A 16,515-nucleotide genomic window follows, 5' to 3' on the forward strand; every position below is an offset into this window, starting at 1 on the left:
ACGGTGGCGCCATCCGTGTGAAAACCCCGAAACTTGTACGCAAGCGTTATCGAAACCAATGAAAATAGAGCGCTGTTAATAGCTGTTAACGATTCGATGATCGATATAATTCGATATCAAGTTTGTTGAAATCAAATTGAGGTTATATCTGTTTCAAATAATTATTCTATTCAAAAGCGTATTGTTGCTGTTTATCGAAGCATTCATAAAGAAAATATGACGTGAGTACCTTATGTGAAAGAAAGACTTCAGAAATAACAAAAGGAAATCGTATTCGTGTGGAACAATACGCGAGCTTTTAAACTATACGAATTTTTACCAAACATATGTTCCAGAATTGTATCTTATTTCGTTTAACTGCAATTTCTAACGATCGTCGATGATAATACCATTTTGTTCCAGGACCAAAGTTACTTTTAAAATCACTCTCACTTCTGACCCAAAACTACCATTTAAAGTGTAAGTTATCTGTACTGAATGATTCATTATCAATTAAGTGGACAAACGGATGTATGCTTTGTATCATGTCGGAGTTAGATATATCCGAGATATTTAATATGATTGATATATTCCTTGCTCTCTTAAAGAATCCTGCTCTGAGAGAAGGTCTGAATGAAAGCAATATTACTAAAGCATTTCATTGTGCTCTATTTATCGAATCTACAATTGCTAAGGTAACTGACATTGGTAAAGAAAATGTTCTCGAGTGTCATCTGCATAATCATTGGTTAAGACAGAATAGCTTCAATTCATATAAATGCTTGGACTTCAAACATGCTTGTGATAAATTATTAGAAGTTTGTTTGAAAGATACGTCTGTTTCAACGAATGCTGTAGATGAATTTCTGAGATTATATACAGAATATTGTGGTTCTGACAGACTAAATGATTTCCTTAGAAACACTGTAATCAATGGAATTTCAACTAACATTATCATAGACTCGTTACAGAAGCTAGGAGTATCGATCTCTGATATGAAAAACGAAGCTTTAATCTCGTCTTGGGAATTAGAATTTAGCAGTGGCAATCAACATGAAATTTCAGAGTGTATAGGAAAAATGTTTGATGATGGTTTTCATTTAGAATTAATTCGATTTGCTGTTGGCACATACAACAGTAAAATTAGGCACTTAATAGTTCAACAATTATCCGACAAACTTATGAAAAATGATGCGAACGTCTCCATAGCATTTGTGAATCTTGATAAGAAATCTCTTTGGTCATTGATGGAAAGTAATTCGGAGCTTTATGCTAATTTCCTTGATGCTATATTTTACTTTGCACGTCATATGGTAGAAGCCCATAATCATGAGACATGTGGTTTTGAATACGAACACCTTCTCAAGGTAGTGAGAATATTGCTAAATGGTCCTAATGGAATCTCAGAAAAGATATATAACAGAATGCAATTAGTTAAAGCGCATCCCAATGGTACAATATGGAATAAAGTTGAAAAATCTATTGGATGGTAATAGCATAATCCTTATGCATGCTTAATTGATAATGACTCAGAGTCATGTTAATAGCATAAAGCGATATAACAAAAATATTATGCATTTGCAATTGTAGACTCAGTGTGCCAAATCACACTCCTTTCACTGCTGTACTGAAATTTGCTGCTGAAGAATTTAAAGTATCGCCTTCCACATCTGCTATAATTACAGATGATGGAGTAGGTATCAATCCACAGCAAACAGCAGGTGAGTGTGCAAGATACCGAGACTGACGACTAAAACAATATGACAATGGTAAACTAATCGATTTAATTTTAGGAAACGTTTTTCTGAAGCATGGATCTGAATTAAGATTAATTCCGCGAGATCGTGTAGGATACTGTGGGTGATTTACAGAAATTCTTATGGAATAAAATGCCTTTCTCTATTAAACTGTTCATTCGTATAAATTATTTTTATAAGATATTATACTCTTTATTAATTAATGATTTTTTCGTATTCAATGAAATATTTTGTCGGTAGGCCGACGGAACCACTGCCGATGTTTTATTTAAAAGTGTTATAAACAATATATACTAGATTCTATCTAGCTACATAAAAGTTTCTACTATTTTGTAAATATAAAAGGCGGGTGAAATATATATATATATATATATCTTTGATAAAATGGTGTTATAGATGAAATACATATAAGAAGTATAAGGTTGATAAAAAGATATACTATTATTATGGTAAACTTACTTTGCAATCAGTCATAGCGCAATATTGTTTAGCAAGGACTCTTTTATAATTCGAATTAGTTTTCTTAGGACTTTACAACTGTGTCCTGCAAATACATCGCATATAATTATTGGGAGTGCCAGCAAACCTATTGTTGCAGTTAAAAAAATTTACCGTGTAAAATAGCATATAATAAAATTAAGACACATTATAAGTTGAAGATAATTTTCCCTTATCCTTTTTCATTTAATTTTATCATTGCAATCTCTTTTACTGTCGAGAAACAAAAGAAAAGAACCTAACAATACAAGCAATTTGTAACAGTGATACTATTTTGTCAGATTGTTGCAATGTACTTAGTTTTTGAAGGAACAGTCATGTGCATAACTGGAAAAAAACATAATTATGAAAAGAAATGAGTAAGGTAACGATAATATGCACTAATGTTATTTTCAATTCTATAATGACCGACAGATAATTAGTTACACATTCAAATTTGAATGATAGTATGGACGACGCGAATTACAGCTATTTCTTTTCTTTTTTGTAGCGAAGTATTACTTTGTTCCTCTTTCTACTTCCGATGCATACAAAACATTGAAAAATGCTATGCGTTCAGTATACAGAAAAATGTGCACGATGTTCTGAATACAGTGCTTGAAAGTGTTTTACTCAATGTGCAGGGAACTTAATACATTGCTTTTGGTGTTCATTTCGTACGTATAAATTCGTTCAACACCTTCTTTACTTGTGACTTAGTGTGATTTAATGTGTTCACAGATATGATAGAATGTAAAATAGGAATGTTACATTGAATTATTGAATAAAATGCATGGTGATCAGTATCAGTGATGAGATTCAGAATAACTACTGAATCTCAAGAATGTACTTTAGAGTACCAAATTATTGTTTTGAATTGAATGAAATTTCCAGTTTTCATGTCTTCTCATATAATAAAATATTACGTTGACCAATAGTGTTGGCTACTGTTGAGTCATAAGAACTAAACAGACATACAGATTGATACAATTGATATGTATAGATTTATCATTCATATGTCTCAAACGTAATCGAACATATAACCAAATGAATAATATGAATAGTGATTACAATGTCTTGATCTCATCACTGATCATGTGTTTTCAGCGTGAAAATTCATGTGACTTTACTTTCATTGGCGACTACGTATCCTAAGACTTATTAACACATTCGCATCGGGAAACGAGAATTCTCGTTTTAAAAAAAACGTGGTCGGAAAACGAGAATTCTCGTTTTGCGAGAAGTGTTACATTACTAAAATACCCCGATTTGTATGAAAATTTAAGGAAAAATAGCCTGATGCGAATGTGTTAAGAGGGCATAGCACCATTCGGTCAACTTTTTCATACAAAGATACTGAACTATGATGACGAAATATATAAAAGTATAAAGTGTGCGTGGTTTAAACACGTTTGAAATTTGCTTACCAAAGCGGAGGGAACGTACCATCCATACGAAACGGATTCTAATCACACAACTAGGAACACTAGCGTTTTCTTAAGAGTTACAAGAAACTATAATCACAGATAATTAGACTATGTTTATCGCATTAATGAATATTCTATCTAAACGTGTACGAGTAGAATATATTTGTACAAAATTTTTTTATAATCAACTGCACTCTATGAAAATGGGAAATTAGTTTCATGTGGGTAGCGAAATACTCAAGTTTTATGGTATATCGGATAGAAAAAATATGCATATCTTTCAATCAGGAATATTCCATCTAAATCACTGTCGTTCCCTACCCTTCGGTAAACATAGAATTTGCATTTCAATGTTACACTCGCAGACGTATAATAAATTAAAAATCCGTATCGCTTCTTTTTTTCCTTCTTTCTTTTTTACAAATACCTTAAGACAATTTGAAGAGTATAAAAGTTTGTTTCATTCGCTACATTCGAGTCTGGAAAATGCTGAATCAGTCATCGCATTATACAAAAATGGTCCGGATCGAAACAGACAAACTCTGGCAACATGTTAACAAAGTTCATCAGTTTCGATCTGGGATATCCTGTATATTGCATCGTGTAACTTGCTTCTTGACTCACAGTTTAATATAGTGTACGTTTCTATCTATTACCTTTTTTTTATCTCGTATGGTATGTGCGTGTGGTTATTATGATTTATTGTAGAAACTCCTTCTCTTCCCCTCGTTAATGAAAAATGTGTTGCTCGCTAATATCACACGTATGAAGATTACATTATGATAATGTATAAGTCTAATAAGTTATTATTAATGATGCTCTGTCGTTCAAAGAAAAGATACGTGGCACTAACAAATGTGTATGTATATATCTATATATATGTATAAATTGTATTACACTATTTCATCGAAACTGATTTTTATAAATCATAAACACTATTATTTAACAGTAGAAGTGAGCAATGTTTGGCCACATACAATGTATAAATAACGATTGACAGCAATTTTGTTTAGTCTCTTTCATACGTTTAAGTTTTTTTTCCGTTCGCATACAAAACTCTGTTTCCTTAGAAAAAAGAAGGAAAATAATACAGAGAAATCCTATGTAATTAATGCAATTAGCGCAACAAATAATCGATGGAGTATATGACCAAACAAAGTCCATTTCTGGTTAATAATACATATACTATAGCAGTTTCCGTTTTCCTTCGTGGATGATAAATGGCATGTACGCTTTGTACGCTTGTCCACAATAAATAATACATCCTAAAGCATGTTTTACGAACGAAAAGAGAAATAATTCAATACATTCGCTCCCATTCAATCAACATAATTTTATACTACGAAGTTTTTTTTTTAAGATCATTCAGTAAGTTGTAAAACATGACACCCCCTTGAGTATGGAGAAAAGCTATTTTCGTATTCTGGTAGTTTTTCAAAGGTATTCGTTATTCCATATCTCCAGTACAACTGTTACTGATTGATAGTTGTTCTATATAATTATTTTGTATACCTAGCAAATCGTACTCATGGCAGCAGACAGAACTTGTACGTCATTAAGATGATCGGTTATCCTTTTCTTTCGTTTTAACAGAAAAATCTCCAAACTTGAAGAAATGTTGAAAAAAGAAATTGACTATAAAGTCGAACATTTTTCAAGATTTCAAGAAACTGCACACATACCTTTATCTCTTTCGAAACCGGGAGAGGTTTTGGAAATGTTTATTCCAATCATAAGTATCTCTTACCGTGTACACATTAATATCAAAGTATTTTTCGCTTCGCCCGTGGTTTTTAATTTAGAAATAAATTATGGCTTATCCAGCTACGTATAGATTCACTTTATCTTACGGATTTTATTTAAACGACCTACTACTGCGTCATCTTCACTCGTCCTATAATTAAAATTTGCTTATTAAAAAGAATAGAAAATTAATTAGTATTTTCACTCGAAATAAATGATATTATACTACGAGCCATGTGTTTATTGTTGTACAGTTAATGTAACCTACCCATTCATGTTCTTCTACACCTTCCATATGATCTTGCTCCAATGAGCACTGTATTACGTCTCCCACAAAGTTGCTCATGGCTTTCTGGAGCTATTATGTAGATACAAATGAAATAAATCTAAATTCAGTTAGAAATGTGTATAAAACATGTAATTACCTCTTCCTGTTTAGCTTTTACGTCAGGATTCCATCCAAGTCTGGCAAAGGGCTGCGCAGACACAGAGAATGGAGTTGCCGAATGTTTTGCAGCAATTGGCGCAGTCACAACCCCTTGGCCTTGATTTTCAGTTACTGCATGTATAAATATAAATATTAGAAATCGATATGACTCTGAATCTTGAACAGACTTCTATCTTTAAACCAACAAACTTACAGTTATCCATTCCTGGCGGTTTCAGACTTATTCTGCTAGCTTGTTTGTTAACACCACTGAACCATTCGGTTGCAGTCATGGTGTGTTTCCATGTTACTTTTGTTGGTGGAAACAAATCATCTTGGAAAAGTTCACTCTGAAAATGATTTCATTTAAATTAATGTTCCTTATTTCCTGTTAAAACTTTTGATTGCGTATATTGAAGTTACCTTTATGCGGGGCACCGTGAAGCTTAAAGGTTCTATCGTATTGTTTGTTAATCTTAAAGCAGATGCAAACTCTACACTGGCAACATCACACTTATTCTTGGGAAGAAAAGAGAGTCCTTGATGTAAACTACTACATCGATGATGACTGAGTGGGCAACAGTAGGGTGGTTCTTCTGTTACTTCAAAAGCATATATCGTAGTGTCCCCCTAAAATTATGTTTCCTATCAGGTTAACAAATTCCTTGACTGTACCTAGCATAAATCAAAGGAATACGAAATAATAATACTTACGCGTCCTGTTAGGAAAAGGGTCGAGCTGTCTGCGTCATAGAATGGCATTAAAATAGCTGGTGATACGTCCAGCCCAACCGTGGTTAATGGGTTATTAAGATTATCTGCTTTAAACACGTATATTTGCCTCTCGGATACCCTAAAATAAATCGTACACAATCAGAATTCGCTGGATGCTATTATGTCAATTGGTGTTCGATAAAGTTTACATACTTGTCGAAACCCATCACAACCAGAAACTGTCCCTTCAACGCCCAAACTACTCGTGCACCTCTCGTACCAACTGGCCCTTTTCCAGATTTTATTGGTGAATCGCCACATCTTGGCTTATAAATTCGCAATTTTCCATCCTTGCACGCACTGGCCAAATACTGGCCGCAAGGCGACCATGCTAAACTGAAAATTTGATCGGTATGACCGATCAATGTTATCTTTGCAACAGCCGTCTCACTCAGTGAAAGCGATGACAAGTCCCAAATTTTCACGGTCATATCATAGGATGCCGATGCTAGAACGTCCAATGCTAATGGATGAAATTTAATTAAATATATTTTGTCGGTATGAGCTTTTATCATGTGTTTTGGTTCGTTTGTTGGTTCCGATAATCCAGACTCTGGGATCTCCCACAGTCGAATCATTCCATCGTCGCAGGCTGCAAACAAATTTTTCATTAATTTAATTACTTATATGCAGAATACAATAATTTGGTGTTGATGGTCGTACCAACTGCGAGTCGTTGATTATCGAATGGATTCCATTGGAAATCCATAACCGTGGTACCATGTACCAAAGCTGGCATTACGCCGTCAGGTAGCCTACCAGTTTTCTTCAGTTCTAAAACTGCTATCTTTCCACCTGGACCACTTAATGGCACAGCGACACGGTCTGGATTAGCTGCATACGATTAATTTCTATTAGAATAAAAATCTGTTCGAAAAAAACTAGATGAAAATATAAATAAATGCTGTAATATCTTACCATGAAAACCGTCGCATTCTCCAGATATTTGCCTGCTAATGTTCCTTATGTTTTCTATGTGCGTAGACTTGTGTCCAGGTGTACCTTTCAAATGTCGAAACTTTGATACTCTACCTATATTCGTGACGAAATATACCATCAGTAAAAATGCGGAAAAACGGCAACAGATTATTTTGATCTACACATTGTATCGTACCAAATACAGTTGACGTTCGTTTAGCAGTTGGGGTCGCATTATCTATTTTCTCCAGCCTGGGATCCATGCTCTGCTGGCGCAGCATGGGTATAACTTTCTTGACTTCATCTTCTTTGATTACTTCGCTCTTTGTTTTGAAAGAATCTCTACGTCTTAACATTGTAGGCGAGCCCATTGCTTTCTCTGCCAAATTGCCGTCAGTCACAGAAACAGAACGACTTTCGTATAGACGACGTCTCTCAGCAATGGAATTCCTGTTGGCATTACCTCGTTCGAAACTGCCTAAATCTTCGTTCTCGGGTGACTCGTCTTTGACTTTGATTTCGAAGACTCTACGTCTTTCCGCAGTACTCGGCGTTTTAGGCTTGTAGCCTGAATCGCTCGAGTTCGCGTCTTCTTCGAGAGAACTAGTATCGCTCTTTCCATTCTCAGTTTCTTTCATGCGTTCGTTATAAGGCGGGGACTTCTCCGGTTCCACGTTGTTCTCTATCTGACTGTTTATATCGTTTTGATAACCGTTGGTGTCGCTATTTGGCGCGATGGGCACTGAGAAGATCTTATCGAAGGAGAATTCTTGACTACCTGATTTTGCTTGGAACGGCTTTGGTCCAAGTCGAGGCTAAAAGCATGAGAAATATTTAGAATTACTTACAATGAACAACTTTATATTGATAGTATGATTCACAATGATTCTAACGAGGTATGTGAAAACTGAGGTAAGAAAAATTGTTGCACACGATATCATTGCACATACAGAAGTAGAACATTTTTTTTAAAGACTATTAAAGTTCTTTTTATAGCCTGTTTACAACCTTGTATCCCCCAATCGCATTAGGATTTACAGATGTAACTACTGAGCCCGGATTCGGAGAAGAACGTGGCCGTGCGACTGGCTTCGGTTCATCCTCGGAAATGCTATTAGTTCGAGATGTTCTCGGCAAAGGCTTCGGTGGGACAGTTTGGCCTCCGTTTTGAACCTTGCTCTTATCTTCTTCGGTCTCCGTTTTCCTCGATTCTTCTAGCTTTTCCAGTTCATTTTCCGGCGACGTTTCCTTGTCGATTATTCCTTGACCTTTCGCATAAGCTTTCGGCACGGTGATCGATGCGGGCTTTGGTTGGTTCTGCGATTCCACTTTTATTTCTCGCTCATTCTCTTTCAAGGTAGTTAAGTTTCCCTTGTGTACCTAAAGGTACGGTAAATATTCCTTAATTTCGCAAATCGTTTCAACTAACTATCAAAGTCTGTGTGTCACTTCTAAGATTCTACACGTTTCAAATTTACAATCGGACATTAATGACTGCACAATTTCTGTCTACTTTCCACGCATACATACACGTAACAACTTGTACTTTGAAAAATCTCTTAAGCAGATGACACAAGTACATTACAATTATTTAGAATCTTATTTCACTCTTACATACGACACAAAATCTAAGGGTGTTATATGCATATGCTAAAACACATATTTATACATATTCAAGAGAAAAAAAAAGATAACGTCAAAATATTTTCGTTTGAAACACATAGATAACTAAAGATCACGCTTTCATACTTAAGATTACTTACGCTGATAGAATAAGCTACAGAACATCAATTTGCCATATAAATTACACGTGCCAGGAATAACACTTTGGTGCTAATGCATAAACTATAAAATATATATTGGATATCTGAAACGTGAAAAAATATACACAGAACATGAAAAAAGAAACAAAATAAAATGATGCAGAAGAAAATAGTATTCTACTAAATAAAGAATAAATGTTCTGTATAATACATTCGTAACACAAAATTATGTTCTACTTCTATATTACTTTGCAATGTACCATTAAGATAACAATGCTTTAGGAAAAAGTAAAACAGTTTTTAATATTTAGGTAATTTTCATTATACAAGTTTTACATTTTCCAATGCTTTGCTATCTTCATCATTTTTATAGTTAATAAAAACCAAATGTAAATGAATGATAAATATATAAAATAACGATATTTTAAACATCACATAACACATCACTCATAAAAATACAAAATTATTAAGAATGATAATGATAATGTTGATAATGATGGTATGATGACTATTATAAAAATTCCATTCTTTCTTAAACACTTTTAATTTGTCTAGAGCTTGAAATAGCACCTACTCATTTTGATCACAAATGCGTAATATCCGCAGTGATGATAATGATTAAAAAAGCGTGCAATTCAAAATAAAAAATTGTAATATTCATTCATACATCTACTATGAGATACTGGAATTCCAAAACTTGAAACTAACAAGATGAAACATTAATATCAAAGGCTTCTACTTACAGTAATAGATTCTTCACCCTTATTTCTTTTTGCAGGATCTAATGATATTTTCGGGACAGGCATATTATGGCCCTTTATCCAAGCTGCTGCATTGTTCTGAGCAGTGCATCCTGTTGTATCAGGATATATGTCCGCATGGAAGTCTCTGTAGGTCTACAGAAATGTTTAAATTATAATATAATTCACGTATAAAACAGTAGAACAGACGAATGTACTTACTTTCCTTGGAACCTGATACATGATAGGAATCACCATGTTGGAAGTAAGCTGCAATAATCTATTAACTTCTGCTTGCATAACGTTTAGCGCTCGTTTCGGCACCAAACATACTCCTTTAGTTTGTTCTCCACTATGACGAATTCCTTCCACTAAGAATGGATCTTTATCCATTACTTCCATGTACATAATAGTAGTATCTCCCTTTCCAGCAAGGAAAAGCATGTTTGTGTCAGGATCAAATAGGGGCATTAGGATTCTATAAATCATAATTCTTGTAAATTATCCGAATCGATTGAAACTCGTAGCAACACGTTATTTGAGTCTTACCCGGTACTGCAATCTAATTCCAACGTTTTCACAGGTTCGCTCAGATGCCTTAAATCTCTTATGTAAACCTGCCTAAGTCTCGCCGCGTCGAATCCTGTGGTTAGTATCCTGTCGCTATTGTTCAGCCAAACAATTCGGGAATCTTTGATATTCTGATGACTTGAGCACGAATTAACGATACAAGAAGCGGCTCGGGGATCTATGATTCTCACTTGCTTGTCTTTGCACGACGTTGCTAAAAGTACACCATCTTGTTTCCAACTTAGAGATTGGATGACTTCTGCGTGTTCATTATTGGCTACAGAAAAAGAAAACGTTAAATACATTGTAGACATTATTGTAGAATCTAAACGTATGTAGAAAAATGTTCATTACAGAATAGTTCTTGTTGTGAAATCACATCCCACAAAGACAAGTTCGTGTATGACACTGTTGTGAGAAGGTGTTCGGCTGCAGGGTGCCAACATACTGCTTCCACTCTTCTCTGACGATGGGAAAATGTACATTCGGGGTTGCATAGAGATTCTTCCAATCCAGTTTCCGGAATATGCCACAGTTTCACCTACAAATAAAAATAATTGAAATATTTGCTTCTCGAAATAACAAGTTAACATAAACTAAACAATGTTTGTGCAGCTCTAGCTTACAAGACAGTCTTGAGATCCAGTAGCTAATAAACCATCGTGAAATGGAGAGAAATCCATGTCGGTGACTGTATCGGCATGAGCATGAAGTAATGGCATAGTTTTGCTTTTTCTACCGCAATCTTCCAATGGTAAGACAGCAAGACTAGATCCTATGAACAATATAAGTGTAAAAATAAATGCAATATATTAAAATAAAATGGAACAAGATTCAGAACCATACCATTATGATCTACATTGAATGCCATGAAAGCGGCAGATGCAGCAATGTTATTCCCATAGGTCTGATAAGAGCCGACTGATATATCCCGAATACAAGCTTCTGGTTTGGGTACAATTGGAGCTGCATTTTTATATTTAGATGCTTTGAAACGCCAAGCCATTATGACGTTCTCACAGGTATGTACTTATAAGTTGATGTCCACTTAAATCATGTAATCTAACAACAACAAAGCGAACGTAACAATGTAAATAAAAACGTTAAACGATTTTTTCGTTTTATAAATTTAATCAAAAAATAATTGAAAATTATAAGTGATAATATTTTGTATCGTTAATATTCTTCTAAAAATAACAGAAGCGAACAACGTTTGACAATGCTGTTTAGAAAATAACGCTAGTAAAGGGTATCGGCACTGATGTAAAGCTGTGCATGACTAATAACTTGGGGGTGAGAATCACCCCACCCTTAATCGTCGTATACCTTCCGTAAGTAATAACATTGACAGTCAAACGGTCTTTTAGAAGCGAAAAATCACATAATGAGCATCGTATTACTTGCTTACTGCTGCCCGGCGTGTCTTCACACGCTGTTCACTAAATATTATCCAGCAACGAAATCGAACGGTTACGAACAGACACTATAAACACACGATGGCAGGTAGGCGTCTCTGATCTCAACGTCTGACAGGCGGAAACAGGAAAACCCCCCACCTAGAGACTTCTTCTATCTCTGTCGATCATAATGTACAGCATATGTATATACATACATATAGTATGTACCGACGTACATTGTACGCTATGGTGTTTTTTTCAAAAGAACACATGCAACTTTAATAAATTCTATTCCAAATTCTTGTTTCCATCGTAAACTTGAAACATTTCAATACAAAATTGATTCACCAAAATTTTGTAAATAAATTCTTCAAAGAAATATCTTGTTGGCAAAAATAATTAAAGTTTATTCTATAAACCAATGAAAGCAACTAAAGATATATTTATTAAGGAGTAAATTGTTAAGTATAACACAGGTATAGAAATAGGTGTAGAGTTTTATCAATTTTCATCCTATACATACATACATACACATAAACCATGAACAATACAAGTGTATAACAATGGGTCCTACTCCTGCATACCTTCAGGCCGTAGCTCAATCCGTTAACAAGGATTAATAAAAAAATGTTCTTTGCTCCGATTGGTTGGCGATTTACTGGTGAAACAGTGCTGTACTCACAGTCAAAGAATTCATGCCAATACAATGATAACCTTAGCCAGATCCTGTGAATTTGTCAAAACATTTTCAGGGAATATATATTTATCTCAAAGTTCATCGAACAGCTTTCCCAAATTCACTGGACGCAACAGATTTCAGTTATTTGAAAGTTGAAACTTCTTTACGGATAGAGATTCACGATACGTGCGCTTAGATTTTGCCGCAAGCACGGCAAAATAAGCAAGCCTGGTTTTGTAGCCATGTGCACGAAACACATAGAATGCGATGGGTATCGTTCTATTTCTCTCCAACCATACATCGTTCTCTTTCTACGGTACTTGCGCGAAACTGGATGTACAATAAAGTGATGTGCAAGCCAGCTTAGGAATCACGAAAAGTGTACAAGAGTAGGACCCTTTACTGAAGCTACCTTCTCTTGTAAATCAGCTGCGAGTACATACTGAGAATGTTTCGTTCTCTCCATTTCAACTACATATATGTATACTACGTCTATGGAGGAATGTAGCGATGTTTTTTAGCGTCTATATGTTGTCTATTTCACAAATAATTTTTACATAAACTTCCTATATGCATATTCCGAACATTTATCACTGAATGTGTTATCATGGTTATTTAAGTTGTTTGCCTGGTAATGGATATCCGCATTCGTTTGCACAGGCGTAAAATAGAGATATCTGTTTGAATATTTGAATACGAAAATATTATATTTACCTTCAAAGATGTTTTTAAATTACTATGGCACGCCTACAGCTTTCATTCTATCAGTAAAGCTAATTGTAATAACGGAATTACTTTTATAGAAGATAAATCTGCTAAAACGGCCTGTAAAAAGAAGATGCGTTTTTATTGAAAAATTATAATCGAGCAAATCGCATTTTCCTACCTCTACGCTTTGTAAAGTATTGACTTGCATCAAATTTTCTTTTCTGAAGCTTAAAATAGCCACTGCAAGCAAGGGGATAATTTCTAAAGAATCGTAGCCTAGAATTAAGTCCCACAGATAAAGCAATTGTTCTGGAGGAAGGTGACCACTAAAACCTCTCATGATCCATTTGAAAACAACCTTGATTCTACGGAAATCAAAATTAATGAAATCTTCTGTTGTTGAATTTGCAAATGTATACAGAATAGTTGAACTTACGGTTGGATATGACAGTTCCTAAAATACACCCACAAAAGGGGCTCATAACACTGAAGTGATCTTTCAAAAAGTAGACATAACGCAACTATGCCTTGTTTATGATTGGATACGGTATGTAAACGGAACCAATATCGCAAATAAAATGCTCTGAAGGTAAAATACATTGCGCAAGGGTCGTCGTACAGATAACAAAATGGAGTAGCTGTCGAATCAAATATTAATTAACTATTTCAAATATTTTGAATACTTCTGAAGGATCATGAATGTTTCCCTTCTAATTTCAATGTTCACTCATACCGTACATTGTAAATCCATGAAAAGGAATTACACCGCTCGGTGGAAATACCAAAGTGTTCTCCAAAGTTGCTGGTTTTCCTTGTAAAACCGCATGTATCACTTGTCCGCCAGCACTTTTATCGGTGGTTACAGGTGTCAATACCTCCGAATCACGTGAAAAACATAACATTGTTTTATACAAAACATCCTCGAATACAAAGTACTGGTCGTCATTTCTGGCTGTTAATTGTACATCCTAAAATAAAAGGAAAGAATATTAGAAATCATTGTAATCGAACGGATTACAACAATTCATATCCCACCTTTATTATTAAGTTATCTATAACTATGTCGTACTGTAGTACCATGTTTTTTAATTCTTCATAATATTCTACATCCTAAAAAAAAAAAGTTAACAGTTATTCTTCAAATAAAAAAATATTTGTATTATTTTTTTACATTTTCTTTCACTATGGATCCCAAGACAAGGGACCAAAGACGTCCACGAAGCGATCGAGGAGCGCCGCGCTTCAAAAACTCTTGTGCGATCGGTGCGTGATTGGATCGCAACACTTTTTCACCAAGATGAATCCTTTCCTCTTCTAAATTCGCATAATTCTCAGAACTCTGCATATCTGGATTGACTCCCAACATCGGCATTCCCTTGGCAAGCTCTGCGTACACGCGTCTCTGTTACGTTCAAATATTCTATAATTTCCTAACAATCATTGACCATTTAAGCAATATGTTACTAATATTTTCTATTAAAACAATTAAGGTCAAACCAATTGAGCGAGACTCTTCACGCGAATTTGTATGTGACTGAATTCCCAATTCAATTCGTCTCTGAAACAACATTAACGTAATTGTAATAAGATTCGTTGCACCGGGCATGTTAGTAACACTGGTAATAATAGGAGCAAGAGCAATAGCGTTAATAGTAGTCATCATCAATATGTACGTTTGTCTTTTGAAAGCAGGATTTCGTATGGCAAATAAAACGTCCAAAAAATCTTTTGGAGCATACAGTGGTCTGTATTGTGATAAATCTAAAAAGAGAAGAATAAACAAACAGAATATTGAACGGTATAACAATGTTTGTATATAAAATTTATAAAATAATACTTTTCGTTTACCGATATCGTATGTGCTCAATTCGTTCCATTTCTCAGACAATTCTTCGCGGTCTTCTCTTGGCCGAATACGAGCCAAAGCGACGTTTAATTCGTTGCATGTAGAATTCAATGATTTCTGTATACGGCGCTCCCATTGTACTTGAGCTTTTTTTAAAAAACTTAAATCACTCGATTCCGCTGGTGGTGGCGTCAACAAAGACATGGAGCTCTGAAAACATTTGCTTTATTTAATAAATGAAGACCCAAATATATATAATAATTTGAACTTTCGCGCGATCGACTTTACCAACTGAGATTAAACCTTAATCGATAATGTCGCAATACAAATAAAGATTATGTATAACGGTGTCGAGCATTTACGACAAAATTTGAAGAAATCTGAATTACGAACTTGAGACCTTGTCCAATGAAAAACTGTATTTCGAATCTCTGTTTCGAGACCGTTGCTTTTCAAAGCTTCCATTAACGTGTTTTTAAAATCACCTCTCTTTACCGCTGTCGAAGCTACAAGTTTCTGCAAAGATTAGTTCATCCGGTTACAATAGAAAACTTTTTAAATATTGCGAAAACCATGCTAATTTATCATCTGCTTACCTGAATTTCGACATAAAGACTTTTGTAATTAGCCATGCTCTGTATTTCTTCTGTTAACCTTTCAGCAGCCTTCTTCTGCACAATATCCTCACAGTCCTCCGTATTCTCCAACATCATGATGAATTTCAAAAGATATTTCAATAAATAGAGAGACTTCTAATCAATGATCTGAAAACAAACGCCATTTGTAAATAAATTCGTTTCCACGGCAGTGAGATAATTGTAATCTTGAAACGTATGATTTTTGGATATGTACGCAACTTTTATTATTGTTCCGCTTGCGTTGTGCTCATTATTGCACATCATCTTTCCATTTCGTGGAAATGGAACAATTAATTATTTTCGGCACCGATCAGCTTTCGAAGACAACGCATGTCTGCTTTAAAACAATTAATTTTGCAACTCTGCAGGCGTAGTGAATGAACTGTCATGATTAGAAAAACTAGAGGGCACACTTAATAATTAAACGTAATTATTATTTGCACATGAGAGCCGCGATTCCATAGTTGTAAACGATCTAAAATTTTTTTAAATCTACATATATAATATAAAAGAATGCTATCGAATGAAAATTTAAAATTTTGAATTCTGGTTAGCTATAATATCTGCCATTTGTCCAGCTGATTACATTGAGATAATTAGAATTACATACATCATAAATAATATGTACATACATAGATACATATCTATGCATTTATTAGTACGTATATACAT

General features: G+C 34.6%; 4 protein-coding genes across 17 annotated transcripts in view; 1 reads left to right on the forward strand and 3 right to left on the reverse strand.

Moving 5' to 3' along the window:
* Set8 (SET domain containing 8) overlaps window positions 1-3,676 on the reverse strand; it is a 31,606-nt gene extending 27,930 nt beyond the window's left edge. For 2 of the 3 annotated variants that reach the window (XM_078184066.1, XM_078184065.1), the window contains exon 1: window positions 3,641-3,676. In XM_078184066.1, the coding sequence (XP_078040192.1) occupies window positions 3,641-3,666 (26 nt within the window). In that variant the 5' untranslated portion in view covers window positions 3,667-3,676. Of the gene's footprint in view, window positions 1-229; window positions 441-3,640 lie in introns of those variants that run through there. The other variant, XM_078184071.1, reaches the window with a different exon arrangement.
* Ufm1 (Ubiquitin-fold modifier 1) lies at window positions 57-1,912 on the forward strand. 3 transcript variants are annotated; one of them, XM_078184080.1, is made up of 4 exons: window positions 83-221; window positions 403-459; window positions 1,570-1,700; window positions 1,773-1,912. In XM_078184080.1, the coding sequence occupies exons 1-4, from the start codon at window positions 217-219 to the stop codon at window positions 1,841-1,843; spliced, it is 264 nt and encodes an 87-aa protein (XP_078040206.1). In that variant the 5' UTR covers window positions 83-216; the 3' UTR covers window positions 1,844-1,912. The 3 variants fall into 3 exon arrangements, with proteins under 3 accessions (XP_078040204.1, XP_078040206.1, XP_078040205.1); XM_078184078.1 differs by lacking the exon at window positions 1,773-1,912 and having other exon boundaries at window positions 57-221; window positions 403-1,468; window positions 1,570-1,695; XM_078184079.1 differs by lacking the exons at window positions 83-221; window positions 1,773-1,912 and adding an exon at window positions 899-1,468 and having other exon boundaries at window positions 408-674; window positions 1,570-1,695.
* Pod1 (coronin) lies at window positions 1,795-13,445 on the reverse strand. 5 transcript variants are annotated; one of them, XR_013494332.1, is made up of 19 exons: window positions 11,976-12,110; window positions 11,422-11,637; window positions 11,202-11,350; window positions 10,930-11,116; window positions 10,555-10,852; window positions 10,228-10,483; window positions 10,009-10,161; window positions 8,511-8,882; window positions 7,699-8,317; window positions 7,503-7,616; window positions 7,248-7,418; window positions 6,738-7,176; window positions 6,525-6,663; window positions 6,234-6,440; window positions 6,025-6,160; window positions 5,809-5,942; window positions 5,652-5,741; window positions 5,323-5,534; window positions 1,795-5,246 (listed from the first exon to the last, which is right to left on the reverse strand). XR_013494332.1 is itself a non-coding variant. In XM_078184050.1 (18 exons), the coding sequence occupies exons 2-18, from the start codon at window positions 11,579-11,581 to the stop codon at window positions 5,526-5,528; spliced, it is 3,633 nt and encodes a 1,210-aa protein (XP_078040176.1). In that variant the 5' UTR covers window positions 11,582-11,637; window positions 13,366-13,445; the 3' UTR covers window positions 1,795-5,525. The 5 variants fall into 5 exon arrangements, 4 of the variants coding, with proteins under 4 accessions (XP_078040176.1, XP_078040175.1, XP_078040177.1 ...); XM_078184050.1 differs by lacking the exon at window positions 11,976-12,110 and adding an exon at window positions 13,366-13,445 and having other exon boundaries at window positions 1,795-5,534; XM_078184049.1 differs by having other exon boundaries at window positions 1,795-5,534.
* LOC144471730 (TBC1 domain family member 19) lies at window positions 12,452-16,399 on the reverse strand. 6 transcript variants are annotated; one of them, XM_078184056.1, is made up of 11 exons: window positions 16,063-16,396; window positions 15,802-15,969; window positions 15,599-15,721; window positions 15,208-15,415; window positions 15,033-15,120; window positions 14,857-14,917; window positions 14,531-14,761; window positions 14,395-14,469; window positions 14,093-14,327; window positions 13,796-13,997; window positions 12,452-13,724 (listed from the first exon to the last, which is right to left on the reverse strand). In XM_078184056.1, the coding sequence occupies exons 2-11, from the start codon at window positions 15,916-15,918 to the stop codon at window positions 13,388-13,390; spliced, it is 1,677 nt and encodes a 558-aa protein (XP_078040182.1). In that variant the 5' UTR covers window positions 15,919-15,969; window positions 16,063-16,396; the 3' UTR covers window positions 12,452-13,387. The 6 variants fall into 6 exon arrangements, with proteins under 6 accessions (XP_078040182.1, XP_078040183.1, XP_078040185.1 ...); XM_078184057.1 differs by having other exon boundaries at window positions 16,058-16,396; XM_078184059.1 differs by having other exon boundaries at window positions 12,452-13,476; window positions 13,538-13,724; window positions 15,802-16,393.
* Between the last annotated feature and the right edge of the window lie 116 nt (window positions 16,400-16,515).

The sequence above is a fragment of the Augochlora pura genome, chromosome 6 (assembly GCF_028453695.1).
Source record: "Augochlora pura isolate Apur16 chromosome 6, APUR_v2.2.1, whole genome shotgun sequence".
NCBI classification, from domain to species: domain Eukaryota; kingdom Metazoa; phylum Arthropoda; class Insecta; order Hymenoptera; family Halictidae; genus Augochlora; species Augochlora pura.

Bases quoted from the DNA above. Each gene is read 5' to 3' on its own strand.
- Pod1 (XM_078184050.1), bottom strand. From the start codon at position 11,581: ATGGCTTGGCGTTTCAAAGCATCTAAATATAAAAATGCAGCTCCAATT. The intron at 6,664-6,737 runs GTATGTAAACTT...GATTTATTTTAG, and splicing joins GTTGTGATGGGTTTCGACAA to GGTATCCGAGAGGCAAATAT. The intron at 5,742-5,808 runs GTAATTACATGT...TCTACATAATAG, and splicing joins TAAAAGCTAAACAGGAAGAG to CTCCAGAAAGCCATGAGCAA.
- LOC144471730 (XM_078184056.1), bottom strand. From the start codon at position 15,918: ATGATGTTGGAGAATACGGAGGACTGTGAGGATATTGTGCAGAAGAAG. The intron at 15,416-15,598 runs GTTCGTAATTCA...AAATGTTTTCAG, and splicing joins TTCATTGGACAAGGTCTCAA to AGCTCCATGTCTTTGTTGAC. The intron at 14,762-14,856 runs GTTTGACCTTAA...TGAACGTAACAG, and splicing joins TGAAGAGTCTCGCTCAATTG to AGACGCGTGTACGCAGAGCT.
- Ufm1 (XM_078184078.1), top strand. From the start codon at position 513: ATGCTTTGTATCATGTCGGAGTTAGATATATCCGAGATATTTAATATG.